This window comes from Battus philenor, unplaced genomic scaffold, assembly GCF_028537555.1.
Source record: "Battus philenor isolate CCGP_79_NKW_IND1 unplaced genomic scaffold, ilBatPhil1.0.hap1 SCAF_24, whole genome shotgun sequence".
NCBI classification, from domain to species: domain Eukaryota; kingdom Metazoa; phylum Arthropoda; class Insecta; order Lepidoptera; family Papilionidae; genus Battus; species Battus philenor.
In genome coordinates, this window is record NW_027181687.1 from 3,764,867 (window position 1) to 3,782,456 (window position 17,590).

The 17,590-nt window shown below is 32.8% G+C and overlaps 1 protein-coding gene across 1 annotated transcript; it reads left to right on the top strand.

Annotated features, from left to right (window-relative positions):
- The first annotated feature begins 823 nt into the window (after positions 1-823).
- Positions 824-16,913, top strand: LOC137924659 (uncharacterized). The gene is made up of 10 exons (XM_068768080.1): positions 824-931; positions 5,056-5,141; positions 7,395-8,446; positions 9,530-9,635; positions 10,377-10,599; positions 11,975-12,192; positions 12,669-12,793; positions 14,275-14,405; positions 15,188-15,304; positions 16,396-16,913. Exons 1-10 carry the CDS (start codon positions 866-868, stop codon positions 16,648-16,650), a joined length of 2,379 nt encoding a protein of 792 aa, XP_068624181.1. The 5' UTR covers positions 824-865; the 3' UTR covers positions 16,651-16,913.
- Positions 16,914-17,590: the final 677 nt, after the last annotated feature.

Here is a 17,590-nt window from a genome sequence, read left to right on the forward strand (position 1 = left end):
TCATTTTTAAAGCATTCTAAGATTAAGCAGTAACAAAAATTGAGTCTATCCGGAAAAGAAATCGAAATATGCAAAAAAGATTAAAATAAGGATGTAAATATTAAAGACGTGTGTTTTTAACTTGTTACATTTTTCTTCCATAAGAGTGCATAGACAACGCTATCTCTTGCCAAAAAATATAATTGTTTATATTTCGCAAAATTTCAAGGGTTCGTTGTAATTTGTCTTAAAAGCTCAAGATGGCGCGATAATAAAACTGGTGAATAGCTTCATTGTACATGTAATAAAGATACAATTAAAACAAAAAACAATAAATTTACTTAAAATTGGACAAGATGAAAATTAAATTGCTTGTAATTATAATAAAGTAATTTACAATTTTAATAACATTGGTTTAATCAGTACATTGTACTTGATATACATATAAAATTTTGATTTATTTAATGATCACTTTATAAAAATAAGGTTGATTTTAAAATTAATGAAATTATAGGGTTGGAATTAAAATTCAATTCAATTCATAATTTTATACATAAATATTTTTAATAATAAAAAAAATTAAACTAGGCTGTAAATGTCACGACCATGTTAAACTTTTAAAAAGGCGCGAAATTTGTAAAACAATTAAAAGAGCAAATACAAAAATATTTATTAATTTTTATTCGAAGACCAATGTAAGTATTACAATAATGTTTTAAAATATTTATTACAAATGAAAATATACCTTAATATTTGCTTCTTATGCACGACGGCAACACTAGTGCTTTGAACTATAGCACGATATATACACATGTAGGTCAATGAAAAAATGGCTTAACACTCGTAGCTCCTATGTACCGTGGCAAGAAATAATATTTAATTTTAAATGGCCTTCAGTGATTTATGTCGAATAAGTAACGCGTATAAAGCCGTCGAAAATGAACCTGATCAGGTGAGTGTCGAAGTGTAATGTGTCCTATATGGTTGTTGAAAATGTACGAAGCTGTCAGTTTGACCCCAAAATCCGGGAAAACGTAGTAAATATTTGCAAAAAGTGCATGTTGTGGTTGATTGTGCGCGTAGTTTTTGTTATTTGGCTATTATAAATGTCTCCTGGTGACAGCACGAGCTTACGTACCTAAGTTTTTCGCGGAGGCGATTGATGACATCGAAAGACTGCATACAATATTTTTAGAATTATGTAGCTTGTTCTTTAGAGGACAAAACAGCAGGTAAAGCCGACATGCCCGGCTCATTACATGTTATTTGTTCAAATACTTTTAATTCTCGTTATCATTGTTTGTATCATCGCGTATGCGATGTAAAATATGTACGCAGTTCGTAGGGTTGAGCCCACTTTCTCTGTGAACTTTTGCATATTTGAGTGTCCTTCACTATCGAGATACAAATTCTTAACGATTTACGCAATAACAATGTTTCTTATTTGTCCTATGATAAAATATTAGCTCTAAAGTTGATGTCTAAACATTTCCTGTTTACATTCTATTTTGTTTACAATTTAAACCATGAATTGGTCAAATACGATGTATTAGAGAAGCTTTATTTTGTTTTGTTTTAAAAAGTCAATTGAATTTAATAATAATTCGTGTTAATTTTTATTTTAATTCATACATGTAGTAGGTACTGGATTAAACATTAAAGGTTTTTTTAATTTAATATGTTAACCTTGGAAAGATTCTAAGAACAAAGATGTTTAATTTGTATCTCTGGAATGATCATAGCCAATAAATTTGGCTGATTTTTAAGAATTTTTAATACTTTAAATAATTATTACTTTTTACTCATTCAGGAAACTTGAAAACTTGTTACATTATAACAGGTGACTTATAAAACAAGGGGTCATTACAAGTTTCCGCCTTTAGCTCTATTTATATACAATAAACAATTTTCATATTTATAATCTAACAACATATGTTACTCACAAATGTAAATGTTTCATGATCAATAGAGTATAATAAAAATATTTTGGAACTTTATAACAGAAATGGTGAATTGAGGCAAGATTATTAACACATTCCATGCCACGTGGAGCATATAGATAAATAATAAATAATTTTATTTATTAGGTATTACATATAAATACAATCATTATCATCATAGCTGAAAAATGCCCATACCAAGACAAAGGCCGGCTTATAATATAGTTGGGCAAAGCTTTTTGCTGAGAAATGAGCTACAAATTTACATCTTTGAAGCCTTCACATTCTAGTCAATCATCTTGTATTATAAAGGAATAACTTCTAATACTGTAACAGCTAAATAGTTTCTCTGTATTTATAAGTAAAAGTAACTTATGGTACTGAAGTTATCATTTAAATAATAATATAAATAAAAAAATAAAAGTAATTATGCTAGTAGCTAATGAAGGAAAAGATATGTTTTTTTTTTATTTAATTGGTACTTTCAATGCTCAAAATTTGTTTTTTCTCCTGCCAGTGTTTTGTCAGAGTGACTGTATGTGAGTGTGTTTGGTTAGGATGACTTTAGTCTCGCTTATTGTTACATGCATTGTCTATTTATCTCATTCTACATAGTTCAAGTAGTAGTAACTAAACTTAATGTTATTACAAATAATAAATTATAATAATTAAAGAAAGGAAGACAGAAGGAATGCAATTTATTAGAAATAAATTGTAATGATTAATATATGTGTAATAATTATCTCTCGATCCTGGTGCAATAAACAAAGCAATAAATTGTTTATTTATTTATGTGTTAAAACTGTTAACATTTATTTATGTACATAAAAAGGTCAATAAATTAGTAATGTGTGTGTGGAGTTAATTGATTATGTTTAACTTAGTGAAATAGGTTAATAAGTAAAGAAACAATATGCTATGCTTATAATTAGAGGTTAGATAAACGAATGTTTTCGAATAATTACTTTTATCAAAACATGGACGCAGCTTCAATGATTTTTTTAAGTAGGTGAATTGACAAAAGGAACTATTTACAGAGTGTTAGTCTCTGAAAATAGATCCTCTTGTAGTTGTTTTTGTCATCTCACTTGGATGAGTAGGTAAAGTTATATCTTATTCACCTGAGATTTTATTAATACCAAAGCCCTTTTCCATAATATACCATTTTCAACTTTAGTTATCTATAAGAATGTTCAATCTCTGTAACATGAAATTGAATCAGAGATTATTCAATTTCATATTTTTTTACACTTTTAATCTCCTTAAAAATAGACTTTTGCAAAAATGTGTTCAAGTCATTTAATGAGGGAATTCCCAAACTATTTTAAGCAAGCCTTTTTTATCTTTAACTTGATGATAGAATAAAAAACCATTAAACATCATTTAGTGACTATCAAAAATTATTGCTGTATCACAATATTTCTCACAACCTAGTTTGCCTCTTGGCATAGGTTTCTTCCATTTTCTTCAGTCTTGAACCACCATTCTCCATTTTAGTCCTGCAATAAGTTTTAGTTCATCATTCATTCCAGGGCATCAGTTCAACATATTTTGTCATGTCTTGGATCCCTATGATTTAACACCACTTATTGGCTGCTCTATTTTCATTTCTGTCCTCTGTTTTATTCAGGATATTGGTTTTTATCTTAGTTGAATATTGCTAATTCTGCCTGGCCTTCCTTATTCCTTTCATACTTTGTTCTATAACATTTGGCATTTTTGTAATAAGTCCCTATGGTATTTTGTAAGTGACTGTATGTCACAGATGTAAGAAATGCTGGTTTTTCAATATATTTACATGAAAAGCATTTACACTAATATATGCATGAAATGATATATTTTTTCAAGTTAAATACATAATTTAACAATATTGTAAATATCAATAAAATATACTTAATTCAAAATTATTTATTGGTGCACCTTAACAGGAAAAACACTAAATCACTATCTTACAGAATATAATTATAAGGAAACAAGTGTTATTATTTTTAAAACAACAAATAAAATTAAGAAATATGGCATATAAAAGTTATGATTTTAAGATATGTTTTATGAGTTTAAGATATGTTAAAAAAATTATTTCCTTCATCAAAATAAATATTGCTATATTACACCCAAACTCATTAAGGACTGGTCATTGTGACAATATTTGAGAGAGGCCTATGCCTTGTAGAGACAACTATTGCATGGCATGATGATGATAAAATACTTTCACAATCACATATACTGCTGTGATCAAAAAGTGAAATAAGGTGAAATTGTCATTTGAAACTCCCAGGCATTAGGAAGGCGCGTCATTTTTTTTTCTGGATCAATAGGACTGTATACTATTTGCCAAGTGTCTCTTTGTCAAATGTTGGAATATCATTTGGTTCAAACCAAACCCTTTTTGAAGGTTGTTTAGTGTCTCAAACACATCAAGTTGGTCGATGTCATACTGCATTGGTTCTATGTTACTTTTTTTTGCCAAAAACTCAACTCATATCATACCGCAACCACCATATTTATCTGACTTGGTGCAGAGCTATGGTTATGCAGCAAACTCAAAAGACCAATGTGGGGATGCCATTTTGATACAATAGAAGATTACTTTGTAGTAAATAAAATTGATTTGGAAGAACAAAAATAGATTTTATTTACTACATTTTGTAGATAAATTTGTTTTACCTTACTCTTTGATCACAGCATTATAAAATACAAACCAGAAACACATTAATAGCATATATGTGTTTCTTGTTACAAATTTTGTATCATTATGTGAACTGTAGCGCAGATACAAATAACTTGAATTCTTGCCATAGGCGTAGGTTACTATTTATTGTATGTTTTCAACAGTTTCTCAATGTGGTCTTTTTAGTGCATTAGTATATTTGTAATTTAGGACATAGTATATTTCCTTCAAGACAGGTTTTAGGCTACAACTGCTTGGCTACACTTTATGTGCTTAAAGAAAAGAATGCATAGCTCATTAATTGTCAACTAATGTATGATAGGTAGGCGCCGTGTTGCATTCTTCCCGGCCAGCGAAAGATTTAAGCTTTTACACCTGTAATTGACCAGTATAATGCACACTTGTTTGTTTGTTTGTTACATACTGATTTGTATAAGGTGCTAATAACTTCAATTTGTTTTGCAGTCGGAGCGCATTATGGAAGAGAATTCGATGGTTCGCGATCTCATCACCAAAATCCTTGATGAGACCGGACCTTCGGAAGCAAGTGGGTGAGTTTACTGTGATGTTGTTTTATAGATGCTACATACATCGGTTAATATTGAGATAGAGTATTTTATTAAATGTGTTCATTTTTCACCTAACTCTTTTTATACGATAGATATAGTTTCTTAGAATAAAGTCCAAAAAATTGTGTAAAATTACATGCGACATATGGTTAATTTAAAGCTATGTTTCACAAATCTTAATATTTTCCCAAAAAGACGTGAAAAAGTAGTAATGATAAAATTCATATTAGATATTTATAAAGCAAAAACAATATTTAAAAGAAAATTAAATTAGTGTACGATTAAAATTCAAATACATATAAAAATGCAATTTTGGATTTTTTTTTTAATTTAAAATTAATTTAAAATTCCAAAAATTGTAATTAGGAACAAAAATTATTATGTTTCGGACTGGACCAAAAATTCTATTATCAGTAGATATGTTTAGAGCAACTGTCGGGTTTAACCCTTTCGTTACCAGCGCCGGAGTTAACCGGCATCCACTTTGTAATGTGGATTTATGTGTAGATCCCTGTTTTAAGATTTATCACAGCCAAATAAATTACTAAAAATTATCTTAACTTTCTATTTTTAATTAACATACCAGTAAAATCTTTAAATATATAACACAAATGAGAAAATTCAAACATCAGTTTGCCGCCATGCAATGTGCACATTTGGCGGCGTACTTGCCCGGTTGAGTAGCGTCACTTTGACGGAACAGACTGCGGTAAGGAAAGGGTTAATTTAAATGAAGAAATTCGTTCGTTATTAATGGCTTCTGTTTTTTTTTGTTGTATAGTTGTTGATGTTCACACAATTAGGCGAACATAAAAAAGGTAAATTTTTTAAAAAAGTTTTGTAAATCTTGGGAACTAGTTTTTATTAACCTGTAAGTACCCTCTTAAGAAATAACAATTATAACTAAACAACGGTCATCTACATAAATGGTTGACCGATTTCTGCCTTGCTCTCGACTGCGCACGTAAGAACCTGTAGCATTGTACAACGCGATGAACCACCGATGTTGATACACTCAATGCGTGATCGACGAACGGTAGGTATGTCCTCCTCGGTCATGGTTACTGCCCTAGCCGCTGAAGTTGCTGGTAAATCACTCATTTTATAACAGAACAATATGCACTATTGAAAGCAAACAGTTAAATGTACACAGTCACCACACAGCATTCAACAAAGTTCTTATCAGAAACAATTAGAACACTCGATATCAGCAATTTCTTAAAAGAACCATAAAACCAATTTTTAAAGTATGTTATTTCTTAAGCGGGTACTTACACGTTAAGCAAAACTAGTTTTCATGATTTACAAGAACTTTTTAGTGAACTTTAGAGTAGATCAAGTCACTATTATGTTTATCTTATATATATCGGGCGGGGGGATCGGTTATCCCCCAAATATACTTTTTTTGGTGTATAAATAAGTTTGTATAATACATTCAAAATTACAATTTAATTTTTTTTAATGATTCGTGATAGAACATATTATGTTTAAAAATGTACTTATCTATTTCAAAGTCGTGTAAAAAAATACCGTATAAAAAGAGAGTTGGGTTTGTACATATATCAACATAGTTTTAATTTTTGAACACTTGTGTCTGCTATGAGAAGTCAGAAGTGCCCAATTGGATAGAAAAAAGAATCAGATTTAGCTTTTCTATAATTCTATAATTTTTGAGGGTCTTGCAATGATAATTTTGTAACGTTTTTGGCTTTTGAAAAGATTAATTTTCTAGTTACTTGCCACTTCTAGACGCAAATTTATTTAATAATATGAATATATGTGTGTGTGCGACGAGGCTGAATACCATGTTACCTTTGCTTTCTTTTTTTTTTAAATATTTTGTTGCTCTTTTATGACAGTTGGCAATGGAGTGTTGTCAAAAAACGTAGTAAAAAAGCGAAGACGCATTTTGTTTGTAAATAAATTTTCAATTATTAGTCGCAAATTGTATCTTTCCGTTTTCCATACATTAGGGAGATTGGGAAGTAATGTCGCTTTCTTTTTTAACAAGTTTTGATTTCTTATCAGCAATATATTCACCCAACCTTTTGCCATCTAGTATAGAACATCTTCCAAGTATGTAAGGAGCTACCAAATGACAATCAAATATCGACATGCGCAGAAACGATATTACTTTCCGGATCCCCTTATAGTAGGTCAATACGAAATTAAGAATTTGAATGGCATTTTGTGTTGTAACTATTGATAATTTAAAGTTGCGTTGTTTGTCGACAGTGCTGCCCCGGCAACGGAGAAAACCGTAACTTCCACGCCGTCGGCCATCATCGGCCAATATCCAAAAAATGAGTCAAACACATACATACCACCGTCCTCTTTCAACGCTTACCAAAACAATCTTTTTAATTACTCGCCTAACGATCAGAACGGATTTAATTTCAACCTAAACGGTTTTAACTCCAACGGTTTCGTCAATTATCCAGACAATGACAACAGTCTGCTAGGATTAGATCCTGTGGCAGATGCAAGCGCGGAAACTGTTACATCCGAACAGTTGAATTTATTGAGACTAGCAGCGCAGGAGATTGGCGGAGCTCAATTCGCGAGCCCTAATAAATACGACGATAAATACTTTTTCTACGAACCGAGCCAAAGACACTCATTACCTGATACAAACATGTTTACGAACACGTACAACCGACCGAACAGTCTCAATTTAGACATGAATTATACATCCAATTACGACTTCTTTGTACCAAGGTTCCCAAAGTTCGACAACACTTTCGTTAAAGATCAAAACGACTCAACCGAATTATTAGCCTATTTAAACCAGCTAAGTCTGTTAGAACGAAACCGTGAAGAAGTACCAAATGATTACAAATTCGAATCCAACGGGCATTATCCAGACGAATATAAAATTCAGGAGGAGCGAAACAAAATGTATTACAATAGAAACTTCCAGAATAAGACGTATAATGGCGAATGCAATTATTACTACAATGAACCTGAAAGACAAATGGATCCGAATTATTTCGCGAATCAAACGGCAGCACAGAATGCGATGAATTATAAACCTAATGGATTTCATCATCAGAACGAATTTATGCAGAGACGTGATATTAATCAGATTTTACAGCGCGATAACTTTACGAACAGCATGGATCAGAGGAATTTTGACGGCATGACGAGTCAAAATGCTCAGCAGGTTGCGTTGTTGAGACAGAACCAGGATATAGCGAGACAGATGTTGATGATCAGGAATCGCCCACCGCCGAACCAGTTGAATGTCGACGTGTCATTCCTACACGAGAATGCTCCTTTCAATTTAGGTAAGTTAACACCGGTTAGAACCAAGGTCAACCGACGCAGTTCCAAAAATTGCTTATCTGAAGTCGCTGGAGCCGAAAGGTTCACGAGCCGATAGACGCGCCGAGGGTAATCCCCACATTAGGTAGACCAACGCAGGGAGTCCCCGGATACGGGCAGCGCTACACCGACTTCACATGATAATAAATTATTATAGTACCCGACATTTGATATGGCACATCTGGTAGAAGAACTTAGGCAGTGTTGCTGAACTAAGACACTTGTGTCGAACCTTTTGTTCTCTTATTCAAAGACAAAAAAATCCTAATTCAAGCATTGTTTGTCATATAGTTAATATGTCTGCCAGATCGTTAATAATAATAGTACGTTGATAATACACACACAGACAGAACACAGAATGGACTGTCGACATAGTCAAGGTCCACCGAAGAGCATTGTCTTTCTTTAAACATTGCTTCGATAGATGTGTATATGTAGGAAGTACAGCTACCGACGTGCCAAATCAAATGCCGCGGGTACGATTAAAATTTTTTGACGACATTCATATTTTTCTTTTTTTGATTCATATTTTTGATTTGAATTTAAGCTTAGACTATTCATGTAATGAAGTTTATTAGTGAAAGTCTACATCGCGATTTATTATTACGTGCATGGCATACCAAGTGCAACCAGGTTGCTTGAACGTCTAAATCTTTCATTTTTCATACAAGTAATATATTTATAAACAGTTTAGATTCTTCTCAATCCGGTAAAATAGTAGTTTGTTGAGTCCCGAATCGACGCTCCCGTGGGAGTTCCCGAGCTATGTTACTTTGAAAGAGATGTTAGGTTAGGCGTCTAGCGCCCTCTACTTCCCGCTCAATTGAATCCGCAGAATTTCTAATTGCTAATTAAGCAGCAGCGTATATCACGCCAAATAGAAACTTTGGTTACTGTGAACGTGACTTTCTAGTTAGGTTCAGGCTAGGCGCCCTTTGCGCCTTGTTAGTTTAAAATCGGCGGAATGTGAAAATGCTATTTGGGCAGTAGTGACAGTTCCGTTTAAAAAAATATAAGAATATTAATTATTTTTAATTTTTGATCAGGGATCGGCGCTTTACTCGGGCCCAGTCCACCAGTGCCGACGCCGGTTCTGTCTTCACCCATGGTGGATATGCCGTTGACGCCTTATCATATATTAAGGAGTATGAAGTAAGGTTTTATCTCTACAAATTCTACTAAAATACCATAAATTCAGAGTTTTTAAAACCAATATTAAAAATACTAATGTTAAACAATGACACCAAGATAAGTTTTCTTTTATATATATATATATATATATATATATAAGAACACTGCTCTTGCATAAGGACAATATGTCAAAGTCAAAATAGCTTGACTACATGAGATCATTACAATCATTCGCCTTAAAATTAAATTTACGTTCTTATTGCGTCACTCACTGAGAAAAACCAACAAAAAAATTTGGTATGTTTTGTCATTTTTGATGATAGTATGAACAGTTATTTTTCTCTATAATTTGATTAATTAATTTCCAAAGAACCTAATCGTTAACATACTCTGAAATAAAGTAATGTGTCTTTCAGCAGAGCCTGAGCTTAATAAATACCATGAATTTACTTAGAGATAAATTTATTACGTCATTTAGTAGTTTGGTAGTTTTTACCTACGTGTGAAAGAAGGTTTGAAGCCTAAAAGCGGGTACTCTTAAGTTAATTTTTATTCCATAGATTATGTTGTTGGGGATCACTATATATCTTAATTTTAATGAACATACATTAGGTTGTACACATATATAACACAATATATATATGTATATAACCATGGCAATCAAAAAAATACTAAGAAATGGATTTAGGTTACCGAAAAATAAAAAGGCACAAAGAATTCTATTGAATATGTATTAAATATTTATATACATCTTTATTACAGACATACGGTAACCCCATCAGCAATTCTGCATGCGCGTCTAGATACATGCTACGAGCAATGGCGACAGCTGGAGAAGGAGAGGAAGAGAACTGAGGCGTGTCTGGCACTTGCTTACCCTGGTCGGGCAGTATCTTCTTCAAACTCCATACCCGTTCCTCGACTACCTCCCTGCCCTACCCGGGTTGACAGGCTCACTGTCGATATGCTCAGAGAGCATACTAAGGTATATATAGTTAGATTAAGGTAGTTTTACACAAGATGTTCTGTTAGAAATATAATAGCTTTAAAGGAGTGAATTTATAGATGATTTCATCCATTTCTGCTGTCAAACAATAGCGCGAGAGTATTGTTGTGTTTCAGATTGAAATGCATCATAGCCTGTTAAATGATTAGACCAAAACATGTCTAACCTTTGATGATAAGGTGCAGGGTGGGGTAATCTCTCCAACCCTCCAGTAGAAAGCTACGGAGCCCGAGTCTTCACCAAACCAACCAGTTTAGTCAGGCCTGTTATAGTGCTCTGTTACCACTGACAAGGCAACCCGAAGCTAGTCAACGGTCCGCATCAGCAAGTGCTGAGCCTTCCAGTGTTCAGGTTACCTTTGAGGACTCTGAAAGGCAAGAAGAGAAATCTCTTGCATATTGTATTATATGAAGTGATTGTCACTATCAATGATTGTATGGTACACCTTATCTAAAAATCAATGATTTTAGATAAATAAAGTTATGATAATACAATAAGAAAATAATTTTAGCAAAATTCTGATTACTACTTAATAAATGAATTATTGTTTACGTATAAACTTTGTACTGCCTGAAGTTACTTGTATGTCATATTCCCATAAAGGAAAATAATTAATATAACATATTTTATTTTTTACTTTATACAGAATGATTGGAAATTGGTGTAAAAGTTTTATGGTTTATTTCTGGCAAGTGAGTTATGCAATCACCTCTGTAAAGATTTGTCACTAATCATCCTGTATATTAATATTTATATGGGTACCCAAAAAGTGACAGATGACTAATAATCATAACAGTTTGTAATATTTCATTGAGAGTAATGCAAAGTTTTAAATATTTACCTTAATTAATCGATATCTTTTTTAATTTTTATCTCACTTTCATTTAGTTTTCTATTGACGGACTGTTTTGACTAAGCTGCGGTTTGACCAGATATATATAGAGTTACAGTGACAGAGATTAGGTAAATGAAATGATGATATTAGGTTTATTCTATCTAGTAGACTTGGTCTGGGAAGGTTCCCCACTAGATGCACCGAGTGTCTCACAGACATGATGATAATTGGTTTTAAACAAATGCATCCATAAAAAAGAAAAACTGACGCAGAGCAAACTTAAGTACTAATTAAACAATTAAAATAATCAAAGTAGAATAACAAAAGATCTATCAATGAATATACCACATTATTGTTTTAAAAAAATGTGTATTTATATCTCGCATGTAAACGTTATACAGGATCATTTTATTAATATTTAGTCACCATTTAGTCAAAACAGTAGTTTCTAACTAGCGCATAAAACAAATTGTCTGACGAAAATCACGATTTAAATAATTTAAAATAATTTTGTTACAGGTGTTAACACTTATGGGTAAAATGGAGACGCTCCGGGCGAGCGTATGCGCTCAAAATGTACAAACAAAGAAACCGCAGAAGCAAGAAGACCCCAAGATAACTGTCCTGAAACGTGGACAGGAGAATGTGCCAAGTGAGAAAGAGAAGGAAGTTGGATTGGACCCCGCCACTTTTGACCCCTCTACCTGGCAGGAGGACCTTAAGAATATGTCGGAAATGTAAGTTATTTTTTTGTTTTTGTTTGATCTGATGATGTCTTAAGATAAGGATGTGTTTACATGTTGGTTTTCTGAAACAGACGCTTCCTCTATATCTTGTTTATTTTTATAATTACCTATATAACATTATTTACAGAGACCTCTTAAGTATGCTATGATACGAATGCCTTCTATAATGGCTTTCTTCAACTTAAAGCTGAGGTGCTAAACGTATCTTCATAGAGAAAAATCGACTACAAACTTAGTCGGGATTTTTGAGTCAGTTTTGAACAATAAAATTTTAGTATCACTTTAAAAATATTTCACACTCTAATAAGATATTTTTTTCAAAACTTTTGTTTGATTTTTCTATGTTATGATTTCTGAAACCATTGATTTTTGATATCGTGTACCGTACATTGATAGCAAATGATATACTCATTTCTCCTAGTTAAGCTTTTACGCCGATAACCAATCACCCTGTATATGAATTCCAGAGCCCCTCATAATGAAGTTGAGAGCGCAATGTTGGCTTGGCGCAGTGCGGTCGCTGGTGTGCAGGCGGCGAGACGAAGGGAGCTTGCACCTCATGGCTCTAATCCGAGGTTTTCACGGCTGGACCGTAAGTTACATATACATATATTAATATATATTCAATTGGTTACCTTACTATGTTTCCTCTGCACACAATAGACTAACATATTTGCCTATTGGAGAGACATAACTTCCCAGCTTTTTTGAATTTATTTTCTGGGTGCTATCATATTTTTATTTATTATTATATATATTTTTGTTGTATAAGATCTAGTACATTTCCTGACCTCAAAAATAGTAAAATTAAACCCCTATTTAAAACAGGTTCAAAGGAGGAATGTTTGAATTATAGGCTGGTTTCTTTACTACTATTGTAACACTTCAACTCAAACAATTTATTCCATAATCAACATTTGGGTTTATAAAAGTAGGTGTTGCCTTGTTACAATTTATGTCAAGCATGGGAGAATTGACATTTTAGGTTAGTTTTAAATTCTATAAAAAAAAACAATGCATAATTTTTTTTCCGAGTGTTAAATCAAACACCTATAATAATATAACAATAATAAAACAATCAATTCTAAACATCAACGAAAGCCCATATTGAGTCTCTTGCGACCAGGCTTAGTGCAGCTTTTGCTGTTAAAAAGATAAAACGCTGTTCTGTTGTTGCTACAGCTAGGGTAATGTACTTTGGTTATTTCCACAATATTCTGTGCTATGGACTAATGCATAGGGGTATAGGTGCGGATATTGAAAATATATTTGTGTTGCAAAAGAGATTCATGCAAGCTATTTACAGCTTAGAGCCGCGAATCTCCCTGTGAAATCGGTTTAAAGAGATTCAATATTCTTACAGTGGCCTTCCAATATATTTATTATAATATTTTGTACATATACAATAATTATAGTAAATTAAAAAAATAGGGGATGCCCATAGTGTATTTACAAGGCGCTGTGAAAAACTGACCATGCCAAAGTTTTGAGTGTAAAGAGTTTCTAATTCATTTATAATAAGCGGGATTAGATTTTTCAGATCAGCGTTACAAATATGTAATAAAAATTCAAAACGCATATTAAAAATACACCATGGAAAAAAATGTACTATTCAATAACCGATTATTTAAATGATAAGAATTCTTGGCAGTGCTGTCGCCTAATTATATTGATTTCATTTAGGCTATATCCGATAAAGTGTTTTTGTATAAATCCGTGTTAAACTTTATTATAAGATGTGTTGTTGCGGAGTTTCTTCCTGGTTCTTCTCCACAACTACAACACCTTGCGAAGCAGGGTAGAGTCAAAAATAAAATAGATTAAAAAATAAATAGGTAATAAATTGATGATCAATAAGAGTTCTTTTGAAAGTTCCAATGTTGTATAAACGAAGGTTATCATTATTTTTAGCTCCTACTTTTTCTGCATATTTATCACACTTAAAATTAAAAATTAAGTTGTATTATATGACAATATAAAGGGTTTTTTTTTAAATATTGAATTATACAATCTAATGGGTAACAAAGGTGCTTGGCTTATTTTAATGATTAATATGTAATGGTCCTGTTCCAGCGATCACAAACCTAGCGGAGGCAGTGAAGCATCTGGGGGTATGTGCGCGACGTGCGCGGTGTGCTATGTGGTGCGACCTGACGCTCACCGTAGCCCTTGCGCCGACACCAACGGCTAAGTCGTCGAACACGGTAAATTATTCATTATCGACATTTAAGCCGATAGGAGCCCACTGCAAGGCATAATCTTCCCCCAAAGATCGCCATGATGATCGACCTTGTGCTGCACGTATCCAGCGACTAAGTCATCATCAATTCAGCCATAAAACTCATAAAGATGCACAGAGCGAAGAACAATGAATTAAAGAACCATTTACATTAAAAATAATACTATATCGAACGTTCAAATATCCAATACAAAGGAGACCACCGGAAACAAACATGAATTTTACAATCGAGCCAGTCGGGGCTGACGGTCCGACATCAAAAAGGTGGTAAAATTAAGGCAATATAGTTATGCAAACTCCACTGTACGTCCCTCGCTTTATTTCATTTTTCACTGCTATTAACAAGTGGTTAGATAAAATAAAATATAGACTACTATAGAGATTCATACTTCAAGTGGCTTTGTTATATCTTTTCCTAATCTCATCCCGCGACACGTTTAAAAATTACCTGCCAGTGGCATTTAAAGCGCGATTCCTAAAAAAGTTTTGTTTCGTCAGTGATAACAAAGCAATAGTCTGCGTTGTTACGTTACAGTTAATTGAAGTAGAGTTTGTGGCGTAAATTCTGAAGTTGTTCTCGTAGTCGCGAAATTGTGCTCGAATACTGAATGTGCATCTAATAACTATACTTACAAATAATTATTATAAATATTTTGTAATTTTAGGGATCGAGTCTTAAAAAATTATCTTTAGGTATTCCAGGATATCTTTTAATAAAACAAATAAAAATATACTCAACCCTCACAGGACGAGGATCCAACAGCAGCAGCAACGTCTGAAGAAACGCCAGAGCAGTCGGCCCAAGAGGCAGACCAGTCATACTCAAATACAAACCAAAATAAACCAGCTGTTGAGATCAAAGAGGTATGTGACTTGTTGCATATTTTACATTATATTTAAAGCTATTTTTATTTACACTTTTTTGCACGCTTAGATAATAACAAAAAAAAACAATTCATAAAGAGGCAGTCTTGCCGCTCGAGGCGATCTAATAGACAACCTTTGGATGGAGATAAGAGGCATGAAGGAGAGGGCAGTTTAGTGTATACATACATACAAATGCACTTATAACTATACACACAGACATATATAAACATATTTATGTAATTATATATATCCATAAACACACATACATACATACACAAATTACTATACACATATATATACACATATGCATGTATATATGTGCATGTGTTTATATTAATGTGGAAAGGTATTACATAAGTACGAATAAATAACAAATACACAATGTCTCCTTTTTAGAGACCAAGGAAGTGCCCTTTTACTATTGTTTTTAAAATGCTGACAGCGATTTAGCACATCTTATTTGTTCTGGTAATTAATTACCTATATTATTAATTATTTTGTAAGCACCTTGTTAAAAATTGGTGAGGGTGGATGAAACTTATGATGGAGGTTTGTAGTAGGCATCACCTATTTAAATAAATTCAATAACAATTTCTTTATTTTTGATCTGAAACGCCATCTTACGGTGGGTCTTATAAGAAGGCGCAAGGTTACCTATAGAGCAATGGAGAGAGCTATGCTCGGAGTATCACTGCAAGATCGAATCAGAAATGAAATACACAGAAGAACCAAGGTTGAAGCTTGAAGAATTGTTTGTGTGAAGTGGCAGTGGGCAGGGCACATCTCTCATGTAACCGATGACTGCTGTGACCAAAAGATTTTCGAGTGGCGATTGCGAGCCGGTAGACGCTTCGTAGATAGGCCCCCACTAGGTTAATCCATAGTAATAGTATAGTGTAGTATTAGGTTTAGGAGGATACCTGTGATGCTATTGTCTATTTGAAAATAAATAAATTTATTAAAAAAATATTTATTCACATATCAGATTGTTAATTCTAAGAGTACCCTCACTTTCAACTGTTCCGACTCTTAACTGATTTCTATTAAAAACATTTTACCGAGTAATTTTTGTCTGATAATAATTTTAGGAGAAACCAGTCCAAGAACCGTCACCATCTACATCGTCAGCGCAACCAAAAACCGAAGCGAAGAACGAACAACCACCAAAGCAGACAAACAAACAGACTGACAAGCAAGAGAAGAACCAGCCTCGTCGGACACAGAACTACCGACACAAAGTAAACCAAGGCCGACACGACTTCTACCAGAAGAACAGATACGACAACAGGTTCGTACACAACCGCCAACCATATCACTATTTGGCGACTGGACCCATTAATTAAAAAAATATTTAATTATTTGAACGGGAATTTTTGTATGAGATATATGCATTAAAATGACATTTTTTTCGATTTAAGAGAAATTAAAAAAGGGGTTATATGCCCTATATATTTAATTGTTATGTCGGGCTATGGTTGAGTTACTCGTACTTAGCTTCTTAGCTCTATTTCTGCCAAATATATGTATATTTTCTCAAGCATAGCTCTGACATGTTATTAATTTATTGTTGTTTCAAATGTGAAAAGAGATTTTCATTAAATATGTTTGCAAATGAATTTTTGGCAATGACTTGTATGTACAACAATTGCTATTGTTACTCGCAACTATTGCTTCAAAGGGAAAAAGATATTCTAAATTTTGTAAACAATTTCATTTACATTTTTTTCGTAGATAAAAAAGGCGTTGGCTGAATTAAACTTCAACTGAACTAATTTTTTAATTAACAATCATAGTTATTGCCAGGTTTCATTCGCAAATAAATCGAAGAGTTCGAAACGCTTGAGCACATACAAAATAGCGTTTACAAAGCCTATAACATAAATGATATGCATTTAAATTACTTGAAATATCACACTATTTGAGATACAATATATAGTTAATGTATTTGTACGCAAAAAACCTATATTTCACATGGCAACATTTTACTATGCAGTCTGAAATTTTTCTTTACTTCCATATCTCTTTACAAGTTTTTATACTATACTGAATTTACCAGTTCTGATGTTGCCATTCCAATAATAGGTTAAACAATGGGGTCGTTGCAATCCTGAATATCATATCAACTGTAATTTTATTATACATTGCGAGTTGCACTTTTTAAAATTAACAAATTCATGCAAACAATATTGTCTAACAATTGTAAAAAGTGTGCTCGTAGAAACACAGGTAAATTTGAGACCACAATTAGAGAAAAAAAAAACATAATAAAAATATCTAAATGTC